The 20,876-nt window shown below is 40.5% G+C and overlaps 2 protein-coding genes across 10 annotated transcripts; both read right to left on the minus strand.

The window, feature by feature from the left end:
* Nucleotides 1–1,935: 1,935 nt before the first annotated feature.
* On the minus strand, nucleotides 1,936–4,056 carry LOC148067357 (uncharacterized). Of its 2 annotated transcripts, none has more exons than XM_087805866.1 (5): nucleotides 3,937–4,056; nucleotides 2,960–3,050; nucleotides 2,841–2,881; nucleotides 2,651–2,759; nucleotides 1,936–2,581 (listed from the first exon to the last, which is right to left on the minus strand). In XM_087805866.1, exons 1-5 carry the CDS (start codon nucleotides 4,006–4,008, stop codon nucleotides 2,439–2,441), a joined length of 456 nt encoding a protein of 151 aa, XP_087661992.1. In that variant the 5' UTR covers nucleotides 4,009–4,056; the 3' UTR covers nucleotides 1,936–2,438. The 2 variants fall into 2 exon arrangements, with proteins under 2 accessions (XP_087661992.1, XP_087661993.1); XM_087805867.1 differs by having other exon boundaries at nucleotides 3,943–4,046.
* A 570-nt stretch (nucleotides 4,057–4,626) lies between these two features.
* pum2 (pumilio RNA-binding family member 2) lies at nucleotides 4,627–19,940 on the minus strand. 8 transcript variants are annotated; one of them, XM_087805848.1, is made up of 23 exons: nucleotides 19,803–19,940; nucleotides 17,190–17,553; nucleotides 15,501–15,569; nucleotides 14,950–15,055; nucleotides 14,652–14,839; nucleotides 14,395–14,567; nucleotides 13,994–14,288; nucleotides 13,829–13,922; nucleotides 13,616–13,720; nucleotides 13,141–13,286; nucleotides 12,856–12,976; nucleotides 12,637–12,777; nucleotides 11,735–12,028; nucleotides 11,427–11,654; nucleotides 10,557–10,845; nucleotides 10,337–10,466; nucleotides 10,134–10,268; nucleotides 9,904–10,041; nucleotides 9,676–9,801; nucleotides 9,413–9,484; nucleotides 8,623–8,744; nucleotides 7,581–7,773; nucleotides 4,627–6,914 (listed from the first exon to the last, which is right to left on the minus strand). In XM_087805848.1, the coding sequence occupies exons 2-23, from the start codon at nucleotides 17,538–17,540 to the stop codon at nucleotides 6,783–6,785; spliced, it is 3,648 nt and encodes a 1,215-aa protein (XP_087661974.1). In that variant the 5' UTR covers nucleotides 17,541–17,553; nucleotides 19,803–19,940; the 3' UTR covers nucleotides 4,627–6,782. The 8 variants fall into 8 exon arrangements, with proteins under 8 accessions (XP_087661974.1, XP_087661975.1, XP_087661973.1 ...); XM_087805849.1 differs by having other exon boundaries at nucleotides 10,557–10,824; nucleotides 11,726–12,028; XM_087805847.1 differs by having other exon boundaries at nucleotides 10,140–10,268; nucleotides 11,726–12,028.
* Nucleotides 19,941–20,876: the final 936 nt, after the last annotated feature.

Raw genomic sequence — 20,876 nt, forward strand, 5'->3', positions numbered from 1 at the left:
GCATGCGCATTCGTTTTATGTGTGCGTGTGCGCATTCGTTTTAAGTATACGCATGCGCATTCGTTTTATGTGTGCCCGTGCGCATTCGTTTTATGTGTGCGCGTGCTCATTCGTTTTATGTGTGCGCGTGCGCATTCGTTTTATGTGTGCGCGTGCGCATTCGTTTTATGTGTGCGCGTGCTCATTCGTTTTATGTATACGCATGCGCATTCGTTTTATGTGTGCGTGTGCGCATTCGTTTTATGTATACGCATGCGCATTCGTTTTATGTGTGCGTGTGCGCATTCGTTTTATGTGTGCACGTGCTCATTCGTTTTATGTATACGCATGCGCATTCGTTTTATGTGTGCGCGTGCGCATTTGTTTTATGTATACGCATGCGCATTCGTTTTATGTGTGCGCGTGCGCATTCGTTTTATGTATACGCGTGCGCATTCGTTTTATGTGTGCGTGTGCGCATTCGTTTTATGTGTGCGCGTGCTCATTCGTTTTATGTATACGCATGCGCATTCGTTTTATGTGTGCGCGTGCGCATTTGTTTTATGTATACGCATGCGCATTCGTTTTATGTGTGCGCGTGCGCATTCGTTTTATGTATACGCGTGCGCATTCGTTTTATGTATACGCGTGCGCATTCGTTTTATGTGTGCGCATTCGTTTTATGTGTGCGCGTGCGCATTCGTTTTATGTGTGCGCGTGCGCATTCGTTTTATGTGTGCGCGTGCGCATTCGTTTTATGTATATGAGTGCGCATTCGTTTTATGTGTGCGCGTGCGCATTCGTTTTATGTGTGCCTGTGCGCATTTGTTTTATGTATGCGCGTGTGCATTCGTTTTATGTGTGCGCGTGCGCATTCGTTTTATGTGTGCGCGTGCGCATTCATTTTATGTATACGCGTGCGCATTCGTTTTATGTGTGCGCGTGCGCATTCGTTTTATGTGTGCGCGTGCGCATTCGTTTTATGTGTGCGTGTGCGCATTTGTTTTATTCATTTTATAGGTTTGTTTGTGATGTGTAGCTATGCATTTGTGTGCATGTCACTGGTGTGCGCATGTGTCAGTGTGTGTCTGCGCAGTAGCGGTTTTAGTTACGGGCGAACGGGGCAGCCGCCGATAACAAAAATTAAAATGCGCCTCTGCAACACGGTTTTAGGCGATCTGGCGCCCCCTGCAGCAGCTGCTCGCTGACAAGGTGCAGCTGTGAGTGAGAGAAGAAAGGTCTCTCCAAATGATCGGACTGGGGGGTGGCGTGGGGGGATAATATACTGTAAAGTCAGTCACACGATGAATTTCTTCCATATAACGCATGTTTCATTCATAATATTATATATACATGTTTATAATTCCTGCACGTTGATAATTTTGCATCAAGGAAGGCCAGAAAGGTCAACTTTTAGCGTGTTCTGGTCTAATTGGAACAGTGTAATATATATATATTTTTTCGAGTGTGTTATTTGTGTGATGAAGGATTTGTGCTATTAAGAATATTGTTCCTATATTTTATTTGTATATTATTTTTTATATATATATATTTTTTTCATTGATACATCTGATATATTTTGCAATATTTATGTATATAGAATACATTCATTATACTGTTTTGTGTAATAAAACACATCGTTACTGTAAGATATTGTGACATGTCTGATATCTGTCACGGTCGGGGGGGGGGCGCTTTGGGGGAGGCTCGCCCGGGGAGTAATTCAGTGTAGAACCGCCACTGACCTTACCTAACCTAACCTATAAACGTTGGTTAATTATCCAGCGCTCCAAAGAAATGCTCTGTAAAAATACAATTTAAAAAAATGAATTACTATTTGCAATCGTACATTTTAGCGAGAAACAAATCAAATGAGCAGAATACTAAATCTTGCCAATAAATAACAGTCACGATAAAAGACCAACTCCTACTAAAACTCTCCAGAGTAAGTGACGCTTTTAAATTTAATTCAATTTATTTACATACAAATATACTTCAGGATACAATTTACAATGATGCATGTTCAAGAAACGGTCAATATATATATATATAAAACATTTATTTTGCAGATAGTTCTTCAGGACTAGTGCCAACATAATAGAGGTAAATAAAAGTGAATCATTCTAGTACTTGTGTGATGTGATTCAGCGATTAACATCATAAAACTAATTTATCGCTTATGTACAGCTAAACAGTAAGATAAATATTGCACGATTGTACTTCAATTTAGCAGCATTTAAATGTATTCTCATTCCTGTTATTCATTTCATGACTTTTAGCAGCATTTAAATTTTTACTTCATGATGTCATATTTTGTGGTATTTTATATTAAGATTATGTTAACATTTCTTTTCAGCAAAACCACTAAAAACAGATTTCAATTCAATTTTCTAGAGGTGTTGATGATGGGACGTTTAAATGTTAGTTATGTTTTAGATCATGATGTGAATTTGCAGCTGTTATGCCTTAGTTTTCAGAAACTTTTCTGTTTCCGATCGCCGTCGTTGTACGCCATAAGTGTCCATCTTCTGCCACTTTAAGATCAAAAATATAGCCAGAGTTAAAGCCAGGGTTGCACCGACAACTGCTCCCGCCACAACAGCTGTGAACAGGAAAACCAACAGTGTGTATTAGTAGTCGTTCACGTGGTCGTGATAAGACACAATGCTACCTGTGAGTGTATCCTTGTTGTCTAAAAATCCCTCTCTGTTCGGAAGAATTATGAAATCAGAATCTACCGTGGGCCATCGTGATCGATCAAAGGTCAAGTTTGGGTGACCCTGAGGACAAAATTAAAAAAGTTTACATAACTGGTCCAGATAAGAGCCATGAATCCTAAGGACAAGCTTGACTTTCGATACCTTATCGTTGGATCTCTGCTTGTGGTCATTTTTGCTATTTTCTGCGAGATAAAAGCGGAAGTGAAATTTATAAAAGTGTGAAAAGAATTAACAATATTATGTCGCAGAGGGGAACCGACCGATTTCATCTTCGGCGTCACCAGACCCGGACGCAGAGAATTCTAAATTGTCGAGCTCGGGTCCCTCGGCTTTCCTCGGAGGGTCAGACGTCTGAGGACGGAGACAACAGTGTGATCTTACAATTGTGTGAATGATCTCAAGCAGAACAGATTAGACGATCTATTATCAGCTGAGACTGACAGCAGTTACAAAGTCCGCTTGAAGAAGTTTAATGGCTTTCTCTCACAAGAAAAAAACAGCACTGTGGGACTATTGGACTCTGGATATCAAAACTATATACATGCGTCACATGATAGTCGACTAGTCTTTTTCTCATTGTTGTTTTGATAATAATTACAAGTCTTCCAATAAAAGAAAAACTATTTTTTAAAAAATGAACAACCTCTTTTTAGATATTAGATGAATCTCATATTAGATAAATCGATTTTAACAACTTATTTTTCCAACATTTATCACCAAATGTGTAACAATTGTGATTATAAGTCTATAATGATTTTCAAGTCAAAACTTTTTATCTTTCATTCCATTGTATAATAATAATAATAATCTTTTATTTGGAGGTGCCTTTCTTGGCACTTCAGGACACCTACAACAGTATTAAAATCAATTTAAAAAGAAGCCGCAATAAACAGTATGGTTATGATCTCCATGTCCCGATAACCACAGCAACAGATACAAATAGATAATAATGTTGAGGAAGTTATAAAACAAAAAACAAAGCGCGAGAAAGGAATAAAAATACAATGGATATGACAAAAGTTACACTTATTTTAACATAGTCAATTTTTCTAGTAAATTTGCCACCATGATTTATTATTCTTAAGATGTTCAAAAGTTAAATTAACTATCAAACAAATAAAAATAATCTGCCATCTTGTGCAAATGTTATGACTAATTGACGTCTCCAGGAAGTGATAAAGGTGAGTCTTTGAGCGACTATTAAAACCCTTAAAACACGGTAAAGAGAAGGACTTACACTTACCGCCGCTATAACAGAGAACAGGAAGCCACATGTTACAGATAAACAAGTTACTAAACTAATCTTCATGTTTGTGTTGAGTTCGCTTTATCTTCCGCAGGTGTGTGATTGAGCGAGATCGTGACGTTCAAGAGTCATGAGGACTGGAGCCGCTGATTGGAGGAAGAAACCACTGCTGGCCAATCAGATACGAGTTCCGCGTGGAAACCCGCCCACACAGGACAACTCAAGAAAACAGACTAGAAACAATGAAATAGGAAAGTTTTTTGATTCCTTGTGGTATTTTCTTCGAATATCGTGTCACCAATTTCTAATCGACAGGGGGAAAACCCCTAAAATAGTCTATACAGATCGGAAAAAACATCAGTCTGACATGTGGTTAACCTCCCACATATTTTCAGCCACAAATGTCACTCAATTGTTATCGTTTCATACATGAGTAATAGTTTATAACTTATCCCTTTAATTTTTTAATTATACGTTTCTTAAATTTAGGATGGCAAGTTGGACACAGAGACTCCCAGAAACAAGGAAAAGAGATGGAATAATGAGTCGGCACACGATAAAGGAAGGTGTACTAGTGATCAACACGGTTAAAGAGGCTGATTTGTGGCGGCGAACCAGAAAGGAAACATGTCGGAAAATTGTTCTTAATTCCTCTGAGGAAACCGAAAAACTGCAAAAAAATTCAAATGTTAGAAGAACAGTTTAATCATACATAGTCACAATTCTGCTTCCAAAAATGAGTTTGTTTCTTCATCTAACATCTGGAAATGTACATAAGGCCACCTGAAAATGTACATGACTTTGACAGTGTGACAAAACTCATATGTTCATATTTATATAATTGACAATATTTTACATTGTTTTTGATTACAAGGTAGTAGTAGCTGTTCCAAAATACAGCACTCTTCTGTACAAAAATAATTCTCGTCGTATCCTGTGTCGTTTCCATGTCGGATTTTGAACAGTTTTGACTGTCACACATCAGAAAGACTATCAACAGTTGATGTTACAGCTCCAGTACAAAGAGAGGCTGGCCTTTTTTCCATAATAGATTAAAAACAAAAAAGAAACCATGCCAGATTGTGAAGCCATATCGTTTTGTTTCGTTAAAAATAACACTTGATCAAATAAAACTGTATACATTATATTCAAGGGGAAAGGAGTGATGAATATACACACACATCAAAATGAACATTTGCCTTATTTTTTTTTCTCCCCACAAAGTGTAAAAGACATCCCATTTACAGCATAACGTTTACAAATATACAACTGTACAGACAAAATAAAAGCATCACTACAAATTTGCAAGGCCTGTAACACCACAACTAGACATATTTTAATAAAACTAATAATCTTACACTTATTAACTGCACATATACTACATGTATTCTACAATTATTCATATAAAGCAAAGAAGCCACTATGAGCATAACAGGTCATTAGTTTAGCTAGTGATGGCCCCACCGGCCTCCAACCAAAACACTGGCATACCCAACAGAATAAAAAAAAAAAGATTAAAAAAATCAAATATATATAAAAATGTTTTTAAATATCCCCTCATCCGAAGATCCCACTAATCTAGTTAATTTCATCTCTGATAAACAAAGCTGGGATAATCTCCACTTCAAAAGTTTTTTTTTTTTTTTTTTTTTGTAATTTTTGGACTTCTCCAACCTTCAGGCAGGTGGGGGTCCGATCATTGCTGCAAGCCCCGCTACCCAAAAAAGCAACAATTACTCGTACATAAAGATGCTACACATTGCTAAACTACGTCTAAGCAAGAGATGAAAATTCAGTACATAAAGATTTCTACGGCAGTGTTCATCTCAAAACTACAAGACAGATTAGATGTTACACGAAACATGATAAAGAAAAAAATCATTCCAAGGATTAAAAAGCCGTCACAGCATGCCAATGCATACGCCCTCGCCCACCCCCGCGGAAAAAAAAAGCATCACCCGCCCAGCCCCGACGATCAGTTAATGTAAAGATTAATCCACGTTACACGCCCACTGTACGACCAAATCTCATGCTCCGTTTCTATAAGTTAACTTGCATAACGCAGAGTACCTGAACGAAAGACGCCCATATTGGGATCAGTGGATTCAGCAGCTCAGGGGTGTTTGTGTCATGAATAAGACTGACGGCCTCGGGGGGGAGGCAAGAAAAAGGCGAGAAGAAGCCACCGCATGAAAGTTGCCTCAAGCCTAAAAACAAGCACCAATCCCCTAGGCGCACAAGTTGGTCTTCAAAAAAAAGACTGGGTGACTGCGGCACACGACTCACAGTACTCACCTGAGGAGAGGCCCCTCAGGGGGTCCATCCATACTACGCGGCGGGATTAAAAACTAGTCCAAACGGCTGCTTTGGCATAGCAAACACTAGCTCCGATTTCATAGTGTACAAATCTCAATTCTCTAGAGTGATCAAATCAGCTGACATTAGTCTGGTTACAAAAGCAAATGGAATTATTTTTTATTCAAAGGATCACCCAATTTAGCCTTGTAAAGTCACTTGCTGGTGTTAATTGTAAGAATCTTAAATTTCATCAAATGTGTTGTTTTCTTTTCTACACAGAATTTACAAGGTAAAAAACTAAATGTACAAGAGTATATGAAAACCAGTCAAATACAACAATTACATCATTAACAACGGGTTTGTGCTTTACCCAGGAAATAGGCCTGCCAGGGGGCGCCAGTGAGGCAGGGGCGTCAGTGTCTTAGGTGAAGGTGTCTGTAGATTTGGTATCCTCCGAAAAATGTGGGTTGAAAGGGGGTGTTGAAGGCTAACTCCTGTGGCGGAACAGGGGGCACGGAGGCTCCTCCGCCTCTCCCTCACTACATGAGGCCGTTGGTGGGTCCGCCTATGGGGCCCAGTTCTGATCCACTCTTCATGTAGTACTTTTCTAGCTTGGCAAGGATGTGCTTGCCGTAGGTGTATTTTCGCAGCGTGGCGATGTGAGGTCGAATCTGAGGAGAAGAAGAGTTTTAGAGCGTAAGAATAATTATTTAATACTGAATGTTTAGCAGCCACTGTCAACCGTCTCCTCTCATCCTCAGTCTTAGCCAGGATCCTTAACCCTGGTGTTATTCTCAAATGCGTTTGTGGTATCCCTTGTGTTGTCTCTGGGTCAGGGTGAACGACTTCATACACATTTGTTTTCGGGCCTTCATAGTCACCTTGACCCAGAGATAACACGGGGGTTAAGCTGCGGAGGTGGTAAGGACTGCTGCCCTCTTGATGCCAGAAGTTTAATTGCAACACAAAAATGAACAAACACTGTAAATATTTGCATGTTAGTTGTAGATAAAAACATAAAAGTATGATTTGTATGTTTTAAGATCTTTCCGCCAAGCAGTCAAAAACAAGAACTTTATTTTGAAATTATTTTAGGATTTAGTTTCTTTTCATATCTTTCAACTACCAAGCATTGACTCCTACCTTTCTATTTTAGCTAAAATATAAATTAAGTGAATGCATTTATATATTAAAATTATACAAATTTAACTTTTTTTTCTTTTCTCTATGAAATAATAAACATCTGAATTCACAAATGAGGTTTGCAAGCTACAAGACAAATGCACCCATTGTTCAACACATCTATAAATAAAATTGTGGATCTGAAGGTGACCGACCTTGTGCATGATGATCTTCCGTTGAGCAGGTTCAGCCATGTCTATCATTCTTTGGACGACGTAGTTGGCGTATTGGTCCTTCATCATGGTGTAGAGGGCGCTGTGGGGTCCGTCCTTCTGGCAGCACACCTCGTCGATCAGCAGAGCTCTCTCGGCACGTGAGGAGTGGATCACACACTTCTCCACCACGTTACTGCAAACATCAGGTTTTTTAGAGCTCGAACAGTGCATCACATATGTTGTCACGTTTAGTTTCTTCTGAGCTGCTCCATAAACCCCTGATTACGGTGTTTTCCCTTCATAGGTGGCTCTGACAGAAATAAGTAAGACAGCATGATATGATTTTAAAATAAATGTTGTTGGTTGGCAGACAAGCTAAAAAAGTGTAATTTTGTAACAACAGCGTCAAAGCATTACAACTAAAGCCTTTGATAGTATTTTCTAGTCAGTGACACTTCTATGAAATTATGACGCAGCAGTTTGACAAGTTCATCGACAATCCTGGCTGATGAGTGAGCAGATATAAAACACACAACCTGGAAACCACCTCAAAGGTGGGGCAGGTGAACATTTTTTAAGTTTAAAAGTCAAACTTCCTGTTCTAGACTCTCTTTAGCAAAGAGGCGGGTTTTTTTCTAGGCCAAATTACGAGGCCAGAAATATGCGACATCACAATAATCCTAAAAAATGATTGTGTTGATTTGAGGTGGTTGCATTTGTATAGAAGTAAATGAGTGCAATCATAACTTTGAATGATAAGTATAACATTTCAATTGTTGAGACTTTATTAAATTACACAATTTTTGAAATATAAAAACATTGAAAAAAAAATTAAAATCCAACTTTCAATATAGAAATTATAAAATTAAATTATTAAATATAAAAAAAAACTAATGAAATGCTTAAAAAAAAAACATTTTAGTAGAAACTTTTAACATTCAACAATTTAATATTCTGAGGGAACTTGTATACTTTCATACAATCATACCTCATTTACAATTATAGCAAATATAATATAAAAAGATCTCAGCAAAAAAAATACCTTGCAAATTTGTGTTGGCTCAGGATTAGAACCTTCCCACGAACTTCCGCCACTATCTTGCTCTTGTCCTCGGGTCGCCCGTGCTCCAGAACATGCTGGATGACGTAGTTACCGTATTGATCCTGCAGGAGGCAGTGCAGTCAGAAGCTCAGCAAACACGCGAGTGGAACGTTTGATTGACAGGCAGGGTGGTTTTTCATGCACTAGCTTTCACAAACAAACTTAAATAGGTGTGAGGTCGTCATGCATCTCGACAATGAGAAGTAGATGAATGAGAGACACCCCTGCTGTGATTTCTGTCAGACCATCCTGTCATCACGCGGAAGGTCGGACAATGCGGATGCTGCTGGTTGTCGAGGCCAAACCACTAGCATCTTTGCCCCTTCAGAAATGGGTGGTGAAACCATTGGTGATGAGAACTTACATGACCCAGCAAATATTAGTTTGCTGGGTCGGTAATGGACTCCACCTTGGATAATGTTTTACCGACTATGCTTTTGCTTGGTGAAACTCTCCAAAACATTTTTTTTCTGTTTAATTGTGTTGATGGTGAGAAAAAGATTCAGCAGATTGATTAGAAGATGCTGCAGGCTAAAGAGGAAGAGAAGTGGGCAGCAACCAGGTGACGTGAAGCCTCAGAGGGGTGAAGCAAAAGAAGGAAAGAGGCGAGAAATAGACAATCTTGGTGCGTTAGAAGAAAAAGCCTACGTTGTTAAATTAGAACTGTTGATAAAGTAAGAGAGAGGAAAGAAGCACGGTCTTCCGTAAGAGAGAGGCAAATTGCTCTGACCTTGAACAGTGCATCGCGGGACACTGTATAATATGTTTTGGGTGTCATCTCCAATGAAACGCCTTGATATTTCTAGATGGAATAAGTGAAGGGGGGGCAGGTGGATGTTTAAACACACATGACAGATGTAATGACAACTCATACAACATCGCATTCATTGCAATACTTGGAGCCAATTACACAAAAAACATGAGTGGACACATGAGACGAGCACAGTTGAATGAACATGAGAATGTGAAAAGGACGAGGGCCCGCCAACACACCTGACCCAGCTGCTCCGAGTGCTGGTGGAGCTCTTCCAAGATGGGCAGAGTCTGCTCCTGAGTGCAGTGCTCCAAAATCCTCTGGATCACTCGGCAGCCGTACGGGTGTGTGGACAGAACAAACACCTGTAAAATACACGTTTGAACATTAATAAAAACCTGCTCGAGAACTAAAATTAAGGTGATCAATATCGTTAAGCAGTGTTTTTTTTACACTTCAACACTCACCTGTCCTTGGAAGGCATCGATAATAAATTGGAGCGCTTGAGGCTGCACACACTCGATGCACTTCTGCACCACATGGTTCCCGTTCTGGTCTTTGACACACTTCAACACGTGGCCGTCCAGCTCACGGACGATGTCACTCTGAAGACGGGGGAATAAGGAAAAAAAAACATTGTTAAAGGAATGTGAAAAAGCTACACAGTTGACCAAAATAAATAATTAAATTCACTTACAATTACCTGCTGGTCAGAGGATATGGACTCCAGGGCTTTCTGGATGACCCTGCAGCCATACATCTGCAACGCCAAAGGCAGGACATGTCCTCGGATACGTGTTGCCAGGGCCAACTTCTGGTCGGCACTTCCAAACTGATGGGGAAAACCAGGGTTAGAATCTCGCATGGAAATATACTTGACGAGTTTTCGGGAGCGACTACCTCAAAGAACTTTTGGATGACGTAGTTCCCGAATACGTCGGTCATCAGTTGATATGCAGCTTGCAGAATCTCTCCGAAAACCATCTGCCTCTCAGCAGGGGTAGCTCGCTCCAACTTCTGTTGAATGAATCTAGAGGGACAAATTGATTCCGATTCTATATTATACGATTCCATCTTGCAGAGTTTCCTCCATTTTTGACGTTCAGCATGGTTGTATCACCTGGAGCCATGTTGATCTTGTGAGAACTCCACCATGTGTCCTGGAAGGTCACGGAGCTGCAGGTTTGGGAAGCGGTTGTTCCTGAAGTCTTCCAGGAGGCGGCTGCGGCCTGACGGCATCACGTCAGAGCGACTGTAACGGGGCCGCGACGGTGGAAACAGCTGGCTAGTGGAATTAAAGAGACTGGATGTTCCGCCGGCACTGCGGTATTTCGCTTCTGCGCCTGGCGCTGCGGAGATGTAGCGCCCGCTGCCGTTTGTCAGGCCACCTACGATTGCAGCATGATAATCTTAAGATAAATGTCAAAGCAGAGTGTTGTTAACAACCCAAACAAAGAACTTCATTGTAAACGAAGAAAATTATATTTGGGTCGTTCTATAAAACCGGCTTTTTGGTTTCACAAATCATGTTCCTTCCCTCTACGATATGATTCAGTCTCGTCCTGTGGTTCTACAAACAGGCTTAGTAACAGTAACGACAATCCTATTGTTACAAAGTCCACATCACCCTTGCTTAGAACCAAGGCCCCAAGTTCCTAGACAATTTGATTTTTTTTTAACCATTTCAGTTAGTTAAATATAGTAGATATAAAGCTTTACAACAGTCAGTCAAAGAAAATGTACTGCAATGTAATTTTACCTGCTAGCTTAGCTCATTGATACCAATGCTAGTATAGTGTGAAGATTAGAAACTGTACAAAATAAATAAAATATGTAATATTTTACAAAAGTATATGGGGTCATTTTAATAAGAAGTATGGATGTACCGTTTTTCATGATTTCAAATATTTCTTTAGGCATAGGCGACAAAGCACCGGTTTCATAAAATAACCCAGATGTAATTTGATTGTAACAGTTTACAGTCACTTACCGAGGTGGAGGCTGGAGGAGGAGCCATGAGAGGAGGGCAGGGATGGAGGGGGCGTCAAAGGAGAGTGGCCAGGAGTCAGACCGATTGGGCTCGGTGAAGAAGAGTACCCGAGGCTGTTGTAGAAAGGCTGACCAATGGGAGTTAAACTGCTCCCACCACGTTTGTAAAGATCAGAACTTGCCAGCAGAGAGTCCCTGCGTGACACACTGCTACTGGTGGAGCTGGATACTGTAACCAAAAACTTATATTAGCATCTAACAACAACAAATGTATATAAAACAAATAGGTTGGACACCAACCAGACGAACCAAAGCCTCCCAGAGCAGAGCCCAGACCCACACCTAGAGAGCCTCCGGTGCTACTGAAGCCAAGCGAGGAGCTTGGAGGTTGCGGCCCAGCAGAATTGTGTGAGAAGAGTGAGCTGCTTTGAGAGGTGTTCGGGACCGAGCCGGAGCCATAGAAAGAGCTGGAAGGCAGGCCGCTGTTCTGAGGAGGTGCCTGCTGCTGTTGGGGCTGAGGTTGTGGTTGAGGCATGGAGCGGTATAAGCCGTTGGCTGGAGGTCCAGACATGTTGTTTCCAGAGCCAGACGCAGATACAGCAGCTGCGTGGGGCCAAACAGACGAGGTCAGAGATCATAGGAAACCAAAATTAAGGATCAAATACTGAATAAGCTTTGTAGAATTTTCAGCCTTCTTCTGTGCAAAAGGTGAACAAATTTTAAAGAAATTTGCGCATGCTTTACACATATATAGTCCTTTATTGGCAATACTTGAAATGATATTCTAGGATAAAAGGAGGCACAGGTAACCATTTACATTTTCAACAGATCCGTCTAATGGAAGATTTCAACAGCGCAAAGTAAAAACCAATTCAAAGAAATTGTGGCAAAGTGTGTTTGACTGGGAGTTAAAATCAGACGAACTTGAGCATTAATTGCAGATGTATGGAGATGTTGGAAACCAACAACCTTGCATATAACAAGGCTTCTTGCCAATAAGAAAACTTTGAAGATTCCAAGCGAGAAGGTATTATTTGAGCTAGTCCAGCCCCTTTGATCTTTATTCCATGTCATCTTTCATCCTTTTATCTAATGTAGTAGCTTAAATGTAGATTTGGGTGCATTGGATGATCAGTCGATATAGATAAAACATTCAGAACAAGGTCTGTATCAGTCACTTGTTGATTAAATCAGTAGAGTGTAGTACACACCAGCTTGTGCTGCAGCAGGGTTGATCAGCAGAGGGGTCTGTACCAGACGAACAGGACCACCGAGACCAGTGCGAGCTCCGGGGCCCATTACCAGTGCACCAGTCTGGTCATAGTATGCTGCAGGGGCCAACACTTGATAGCCTGAGAAGAAAATATCTGGGGTTTAGATTTGAACTGACAGTAACATGTGTAGAGTATCGAGATGAATAATGTTAATACCAGACATTCCAGCATACGCCAGGGCTGGGTTTGCTGCGGCTGCTGCAGCGAGAGATTCTTGCTGACTCTGTTGGCCTTGACCAGGAGTAAGAGGACGCTGGTTATTTCCTGTACGCATCACCTAGAGAAGAAAAGGAAAATGAATAAACACTTCTCAGGTTTACATGATTAAATTATTTTGTTGTTGGTTCTGTAAATGTATAGGAAATTCTTAAGCATATCCATGAATGTAAATGTATGCATCATGAAAGTCAAAGATCAAGGTAGGAAAGAAGCAATTCTTACCTGTTGTTGTCCATGTCCTTGTCCCTGGTTGTTTGCTTGTTGGTTGGCTGAGTGATTGGCAGTGTTTGCAGCCTGTTGCTGGAAAAGGTTGGCTGGGTAAACACCCCAAGGAACCCCATAATACTGCGGCGGAACCACAGTTGGGCCTGTGAAAATAATATGAAATTATTTTCTCTTCACAACAAAATGAAACTGCACCAAAACCATTAACTCCATCATTTAACACCCAAGTGCATGTTGATATAACACAATTATTCCAGTTTCCCTTTTACTGAAGCAGGAATTTAATTGAAGGATTTTGCGGACGATGCAAGTGGATCAATGTTTTTATTTCATATATAGAAATATTAATCAAGTTCCTAAAAAGCTGTGACTGCTGAATCCACTTGGTCGTTGTTGCTATGCCTTACTCTTGAGGTCCTTCTACAGAAGGTTTGGCAACATCATGCCAAAGAGGACGAAAGTTTGCACATACCTGCAAGTGTAGCTGCTGCCAAACCAGCAGCAGTGTAGGGGTCAGCACCTGGGGGCGCTGCGTTAATGATGTAAGGGTTTGGCACGAAAGCAGGAGCAAGTCCGGCTGAGAAGGAAGAACATGCAATCCATCGTCACAGAAATGAATGACTAAAATGATGCTCTGCGAGCCAGAACACTAGTGAATTACACGTGTAATGAAGTGCTGTCATACCAAGATGCTGCTGCTGGGCAGCTGCCAGGGCGTACTGTTGCTGCTGCGCTGCGGTCAGCTGCTGGACTGTCAGTTGATTGGACCGCTGGAACAACTGCAGAATCACATGAGCATCAAAAGTGAATCTCGTCATTCTGGCTGTAATTGTGATGTTGGCAAACAAACCTGCTGTTGAGAGTTGTAGTCAAACAACCCGACTGGGGTGCCAGAGGAGTCCACTTGAATCTGGTTCCCAGCGTAGTCGAACTGAAGAGATTCCACTCCAGCTGCTTGCTCCATGCCCCCCATGTTTTGGGCTTCAGGGTTCTGAAAGTCCTCAGTCGGGGCCTTATTTTGATTGGGGTGCTGCTGTTGGAGGGCATGTACATGATGTTGGCTCATCATCTCTAACCCCGCCTGACTCGGACCCATCCTCTCCACAGCCTCGGTTGGCGAGGCTTGGCGGCTTCCTGGTGTGGGACTGAAGGAGAGAGTCCATGTTAGTAACATTAGGTTAACAAAATAGAATAGAATCTCAACCATTAACAGGACATTCACGGAAAAACGAAAAGTATTTTCAAACATACTTGAAGTCTTTGCAGTCTCTGTCCATGCCATTAAGAAGACCTCTTCCGTTGGATTTTGAAGGATCGTTTTCTTCTCCCACTTTCAATTCTGGGCTCTTGTCTTCCTCAAAAGGAGAAACTTTCTCTTGGGCATCATTTTTCTCTCGACCATCTTGATCGGCATCTGCTCCACCCTGGAATTCGAGGTTAAATTTAAACTTAACACTGCCGACAATCGTCTCCGCAGAGGAGCAAATTGTTAAAGGCTGAAGACTCACATATCCGCCATTTCTGTAGCGACCTTCCATTTTGTCTCCCGGCGAGGAGCTCAGGACGTATTCCACCATGCTGACCCCGAGGCCGCCGCCTTCTGAGCGTGGCGACAGCACTGAATTGGCATCACCATTCCCATGAAAACTCTGGCCTGGCCTTCGCTGCACCATGATTGGTTGAGACACTGAATGATCTAAATGAAAAATGTAGATGTCAAAAATTGATAGGTAATTTATAGGTTGATGGTGATTGTCACATGCAGCGAGTTTTGAGCCGATTATGAAAAGAGTTTTGGGTACTTACGAGATGAACCCCACGCATTGTCTCGCCACTCCTCCCCAAGAAGCATTCCTTTCCTTCCATCCTTAGCCAGCTCGTCAGAATCCCAAAGCTTCTTCGCTGGCAAAAGCTGCAACATTTTAAAAAAGGAGTTTAAATAAGTAAGTGTTGGAAACCATCTCCAAAGTTATGAGAGGGCGCTTTTGCGTTTAAATATTAGTTAAACAATATCACAGGCTGTGTTCAACTGAAGCCCACCCCTCCATTAGCAGAATTGTTTATCCAAATTTGTTTATTCTCAAAAATCTTAGACAGATGCATAAAACAATATAATAAAATCTCAGTTACTATTTCTATGTTGGTAAAGACGAAATCTTGCGCTATGTGTATATCAAGTATACTAAGCTTGGCGCACAACTCAAGTCCTTCTTAAGCAGCGACAGAAAGGACTGAAAACCAACATAATAATATAAGTATTTTATATGTTTCAACAACATTTAAAGTGAAATATGAAGCTATGTGGTATCAATTTTACCAATACAACACTTTTAATGTATAGAAAAATTCCACCATACCTCTCCCATTCCCCTTGACTCTAGAGCGAGAGCTTGAAAGTCGTAGTTCATTTCATCCATAGGCCGAACCTAGAGGAGAAACAACACATTAAGATTGATAAGACTCAAAAATTCCCATAATAATAATGTTTCTTTACCACTCAACAGACTAAATACAGTTTTCTTCCATACATGGATCAAGACAGAGATCACTTAGCTAGTTTCTGATATGAACAGAGGACAAACTGAACATTTGCTAAATAATGATAACAACATGTCAGTGCATGCTTGTAGGTCAAAAAAAAAAAAATTTTTTTTTTCCTCAGCTGATACTTTGGAAGATTGCATAAGGAATTTGACAGGCAGCACGACTCAATAAATCCCAGAGATGCACCTGGAAATAAAATAAGCTTGAGAGATTTGAAGGTATGCCAACTATTCTGAAGTGTAACATTTATCAGTTGGGTCAAGTCTAGTTAAAATGAAAACGCTGTCTATTGATAGAAAGCCTTAGAATAAAATGAGCAGATATCTTTGTATAGTAAGGAGTGGAGGAATTTCTTCCTCACTCGTTGGTTTAAAGATAGCAACAGCCGAATTTGAGAATACCAGTGCACTCTCAATGATGAGGCCAACAATCTCCAATGATACCTTAAAACAAACACTTCTTCAAAACAATATAAACACAAAAAATTAATAACTATTACAGTCTTCATGTATTCATCCAACGAAGGTCTGAGTGGGTGCAGGTTTTAGCTCTAGCCAAATAAGAGTACACATTTAAACAACCAGGTGTCTGACTGAAAACCAATAACCATCTGTCGACACCTTGATGGTTAAACAGTGTCTTCTTGTTCAGGCAGAACACCTGCGAACGACACAGACCTTTCCTGGATTCATTCAGGAACCCTGCACTACAGTAAAATTGTAAAGAGGTTTTTCAACAAATTCCTCATTATAGAATATATTTTGGGTACAATTAAAAATGGAATAGTGAAAATATATATATTACAGCATACCAAGTTGCAGCCGTGTAGTTCCAAACTGTTTGAGGACTTAACACCCAGTCACTAAATAATCGAACAAGTTATCGCTTGAAATAAATCAGATTTAACTATTAATTCGATAATATCTATGCTTAAAATACAGTGTTTATAGTCAGGTGTGACTGAAAAGTGACTTTTTACTAGTGTAATGAATGAATGAATTATAGAAATGATCAAACTACGAATCTGGCTACTCTGTCTTTGAAAGTTGGACTTGATGTGTTTGGACCCATTTCGCTACTGCAGTTTTTACAGTGGGCTTAAAATATTTTCAAATATTGCTAAGGTGACCCATCGCTGCTAGATTTAGGAATACCAAGTCATTGCAATAGCCATGGAAAAGAAGGAAAACATCCTCCTTTAATAGCAATGTTTCACACAGAGGCCAGGGGAGGGGTAAATGATCAATGACTCCCTCTTGCAAATGCATCGTAGAGCTACATATGAATGAATGTATTTTTTTTTTGTTGTTTACTACTACTCTACTGAATTAACTTAAGTGATGTCAAAACACAGAGGTAAATTGTTGATAAAAATTAAGGTCTTCAATAAATGTTTAAATATTTAATTTTGCACCCGAGTGAAGAGTGAAAAGGACATTTTTCTAACTACATGTAGTAAGAAAGTGATGATGAAATGACTCCAGTAGCAGTTGCATGATTACCTGATCAACATGATTGGGATCTCCAGTTGGCCAACGATGCTTGCTGGGCACACAACCTCCAAGTTGTTCTCCAGGTTGCCTCTGAAAGAAGTATCCAACTGTTGCATCGTCTTGCGATCGTCCACTCAGGGGTGGCTGCGGCGTCCCAGGTGTGGGGTTGGAGCCTCTATCCATGCCAGGTAAATGTGGGCCTCCAGGAGCCTGTACAGCTCCTCCGACAGTGGCTAGGGGCCCCCCACCATGGACCCGGACGCCACCGGTCTCAGGAGCACCATTTGCATGCAGCATCCCACCTCTCGTCTCCTGCCAGGCCACGTCATTCATACCTAGGATGCTGCATGGAATGCTCATTCCACGGGAAAGCCTGAAACAAAAATAATCATTTTTATTCCACTTTTTAGTATGCCGTTATTATGACCAAATAAGGAAAAAGACACAGAGACCTTGAGCAAATATATGTTCCGTCAACGAACTATACACTTTGGTACATTCCTGGCAATGTAGACATTATTCGGTTAGTGGACGTCTAAATAAATAAGCTCCAATGCATGTAATCATATGCATTATTAAGGATTAAAGTAGCCAACATTAATTTAAAAAAGTAGTAGTTTGAAACCGTTTTAAATACTTAATGTAAAAAATATATTTTCGTTATGAAGGAAATAAAAGCGACACATTTAATATATAGTTATAGTTATGCTTGCATACGCTCCACAATATATGGCCTTTTGGAAATAAATGTAATATTTACAGAAAGTAGCAGAAGTAAAAACCGACCGCGGTACATATTTATGTGTGCATTCGCCGTTTCCTGGATATCGGAAGTGGTCGATCAGCGCCTTTTACTTTTGATCGTGCAATCCGAGTTGCTGCCGGGCTGCAGTATTCCAAATCAAACTGTTTGCCTTGTTTCTGTCACCACTATACAACAACTCTGATGACGTAGAACATATTTTCTAGTTTTTCAAGAATATCGTAAGTAACGCGCAAGTATCATAAGTACACCCGCTAGAAATCTCCGACAACATTTTCACATGACAAAACTCCCTCAGGAAATAGCTAGGAAACCAAGGCAAGTAGAATGTTCATTGGAATCACTATAATATTATACGTTATACAGTCATCTGAATAAAATATATTTTGAATTGATCATTTCACACATGGTTTTTTAAACCTGCCGATTGTGTCGTCGCTTGTGATGCGACTCACAGGTAGAGCCGACCAGCCATGTTCAGTGAAATTTCAGCGCCACCAATTTCATGAATTTTAATCAATAAAAATTAGCTGTAACTGAGCTTCATGTTTCAATTACTGTCTATTTAAAAACTTATGGTGTGTATGTTTTTTCTAAGCATATTTCAAGAGAGTCAAATAATTTACCATTAACTCATTGATTAAAGTATTGATGACATTACTTTATTTCCAGTTTATTTGCTTTCTAATGATACCAACATTCCTCTTTTTTTTTTTTAAATCAGGTCAAATTTAAGCCAAGTTATGACATTTTGGATATTTTTTTCTGAATAACGATCACAGGAGAATTCTACTTCAGTTAATTAATATAATTATTAATCAATACATCTTTCAAAAATAAGAAAAAAACGATACTCTAAACGTACATATGTGTCACAAAACTTACATTTTGTTGGTTTGATTGTCATGCAGTTAGCTCCCCGCTAAAGACGTTGTTTTTTTATTTATAAATTGTCGTATATATTCATGAAGTGATATCGGCATCACAGTTGAACCCGCTCTTTATAGTTCTAGACCAGAAACTAGACTCTTGAAAGCCTGTTTTTTCTTTTTTCGAAGGCAAGCGAGAAAACATCAAAACAATTCCCAGGCGGAAGAGCTAGCAAGCTTTGCTAGCAGTTGCTAGCCTTCTGTTAGCCGTCGGAACAACAGTGTTGATGTAACGATAGCTTTTTGTTTTGATAAACCACAATCCATGCGGCTTATTGTGAATTTGTGGGGAATATTCGATGCCTCGGAAAAAGTTGACCGCGCTGCAAATCAATAAAAAACCCGAAACACATTTGACGATATTGTCCAGTGCTGTTAGCTTACAGAGCACCCGAGCAAGCTAGCTCGGCTAACGCGTTTGCACAAAAGCTAGCGTGTTCGGCGTTGACTTAAAAAGAATAAACCACTGCTTTTATTCCACATGTAACTGTAAGAAATAGACGCGTTGGCGGGTGTCCGGGTTTGGCTTAGCGAATACGGAATTAAAAACAATATGACAATATGGAATCGACGAGCTAGCTTTAGCCACATCGGGCCCGGATATGATTGGTTAGCTTGACATCAAAGTTCAATTAAGTGAATAAACGGGGTTCATGTGAGGTTTACCTGTGAGCTCCCATTATTGTTCTTAAAAGCCACGTACGTTTTTTATTTAATAGCGTTTAATTGCTAACACGCATGTTGGGTGGAACGCCAGGCAAACACTCGGCGGCTAAACAACATGGCCCCCCTTCAAGTTCCAAACAGTGGGGCCTTATAGCCGCTAAACAAAAGGGGATCCTCGCAGCTCGGCGACCACCATAGAAATAAAAAAATCACACCTGCATCCGCTGACGGCTCGACGAGCGCAGACCAGGAGGACATACTTACGCGTTGTCGTGTGAAGAGATGTTCTCTGCTGGTTGCACACAGTCGCCGTCCTGTATTGTTTTGTTTCCTTGCAGGGAGCGCTGATTTTGCAAAGCCTGATGGTCACTGTTGCTGCTGCCGCTGCTGCTGCTCGGGAGTTTGGCTCCGCCGCTGCCGCCTCCCTGAAGATGACGTCATTTACGTATCATTACGTCAACAACGAAGGCTCCACCATCAGACGCGATCATAAACAAAAAAAAAGAAGAATCATATATTCAAGGCTTATGTTAGACGATCGTGTCTCGCCTTGAGCTCAAATGGTTGAAACTTTTCATTGATAATATATATTTCTGGCTTTATGCCTTTAATGATTCACAACCTCTATGTCAGAGTTCATGGTTCTCAACTGTTTACTTTCCAATAAAATACTTTGTCTATTTATTTCACTCATACATGTTTTTAAAATAATAATTATTCGATTTCCTTGGTGATTGGCTCTGTTTTTCTATTTGCTTCTTGTTTGTTATCTTGTTTCATTCTTTTATTATGTACTGCTACCAACAATCCTGTTGTAAGGAAGTAAGTAAGTAATTTTTATTTATATAGCGCTTTTCCAGACCAGGTTCACAAAGCGCTTAGACAATCAGGGCCGGGTCTAGGCAGGGGCAAGAGGGGGCCTGGCCCCCTCAAATAAATGTTGTGCCCCCTCAAACTTACATGTAAGTAAGTAAGTAACAGCACAATGCCCCCTCAAGATTTGTGGCTGCCCCCTCATACATGCCTGTCTAGACCCGGCCCTGTAGACAATCAAAACAATATTCAATAAAGTATATACTTTAAAGGTCAAGATAAAACTGAAAACACAACAGGAGTTCCAGAAAATCAAGGAAAAGCCTGAACAAATAAAAACGTCTTAAGATGTTTCTTAAAGGAGTCAGTAGATCCATCAAGCGCAAAGAGAGAGGAAGATCATTCCAAAGCTTAGGAGCAACAGCCTGGAAGGATTTCTCTCCTCTGGTCCTGAACCGTGTGCGAGGAACCATCAGTAGATTCTGATCCACAGACCTCAGAGCCCGAGATTTTTCTCAGTTGAAG

Source organism: Callionymus lyra, chromosome 13 (genome assembly GCF_982586985.1).
Source record: "Callionymus lyra chromosome 13, fCalLyr1.hap1.1, whole genome shotgun sequence".
In the NCBI taxonomy this organism is placed as follows: Eukaryota; Metazoa; Chordata; class Actinopteri; order Syngnathiformes; family Callionymidae; genus Callionymus; species Callionymus lyra.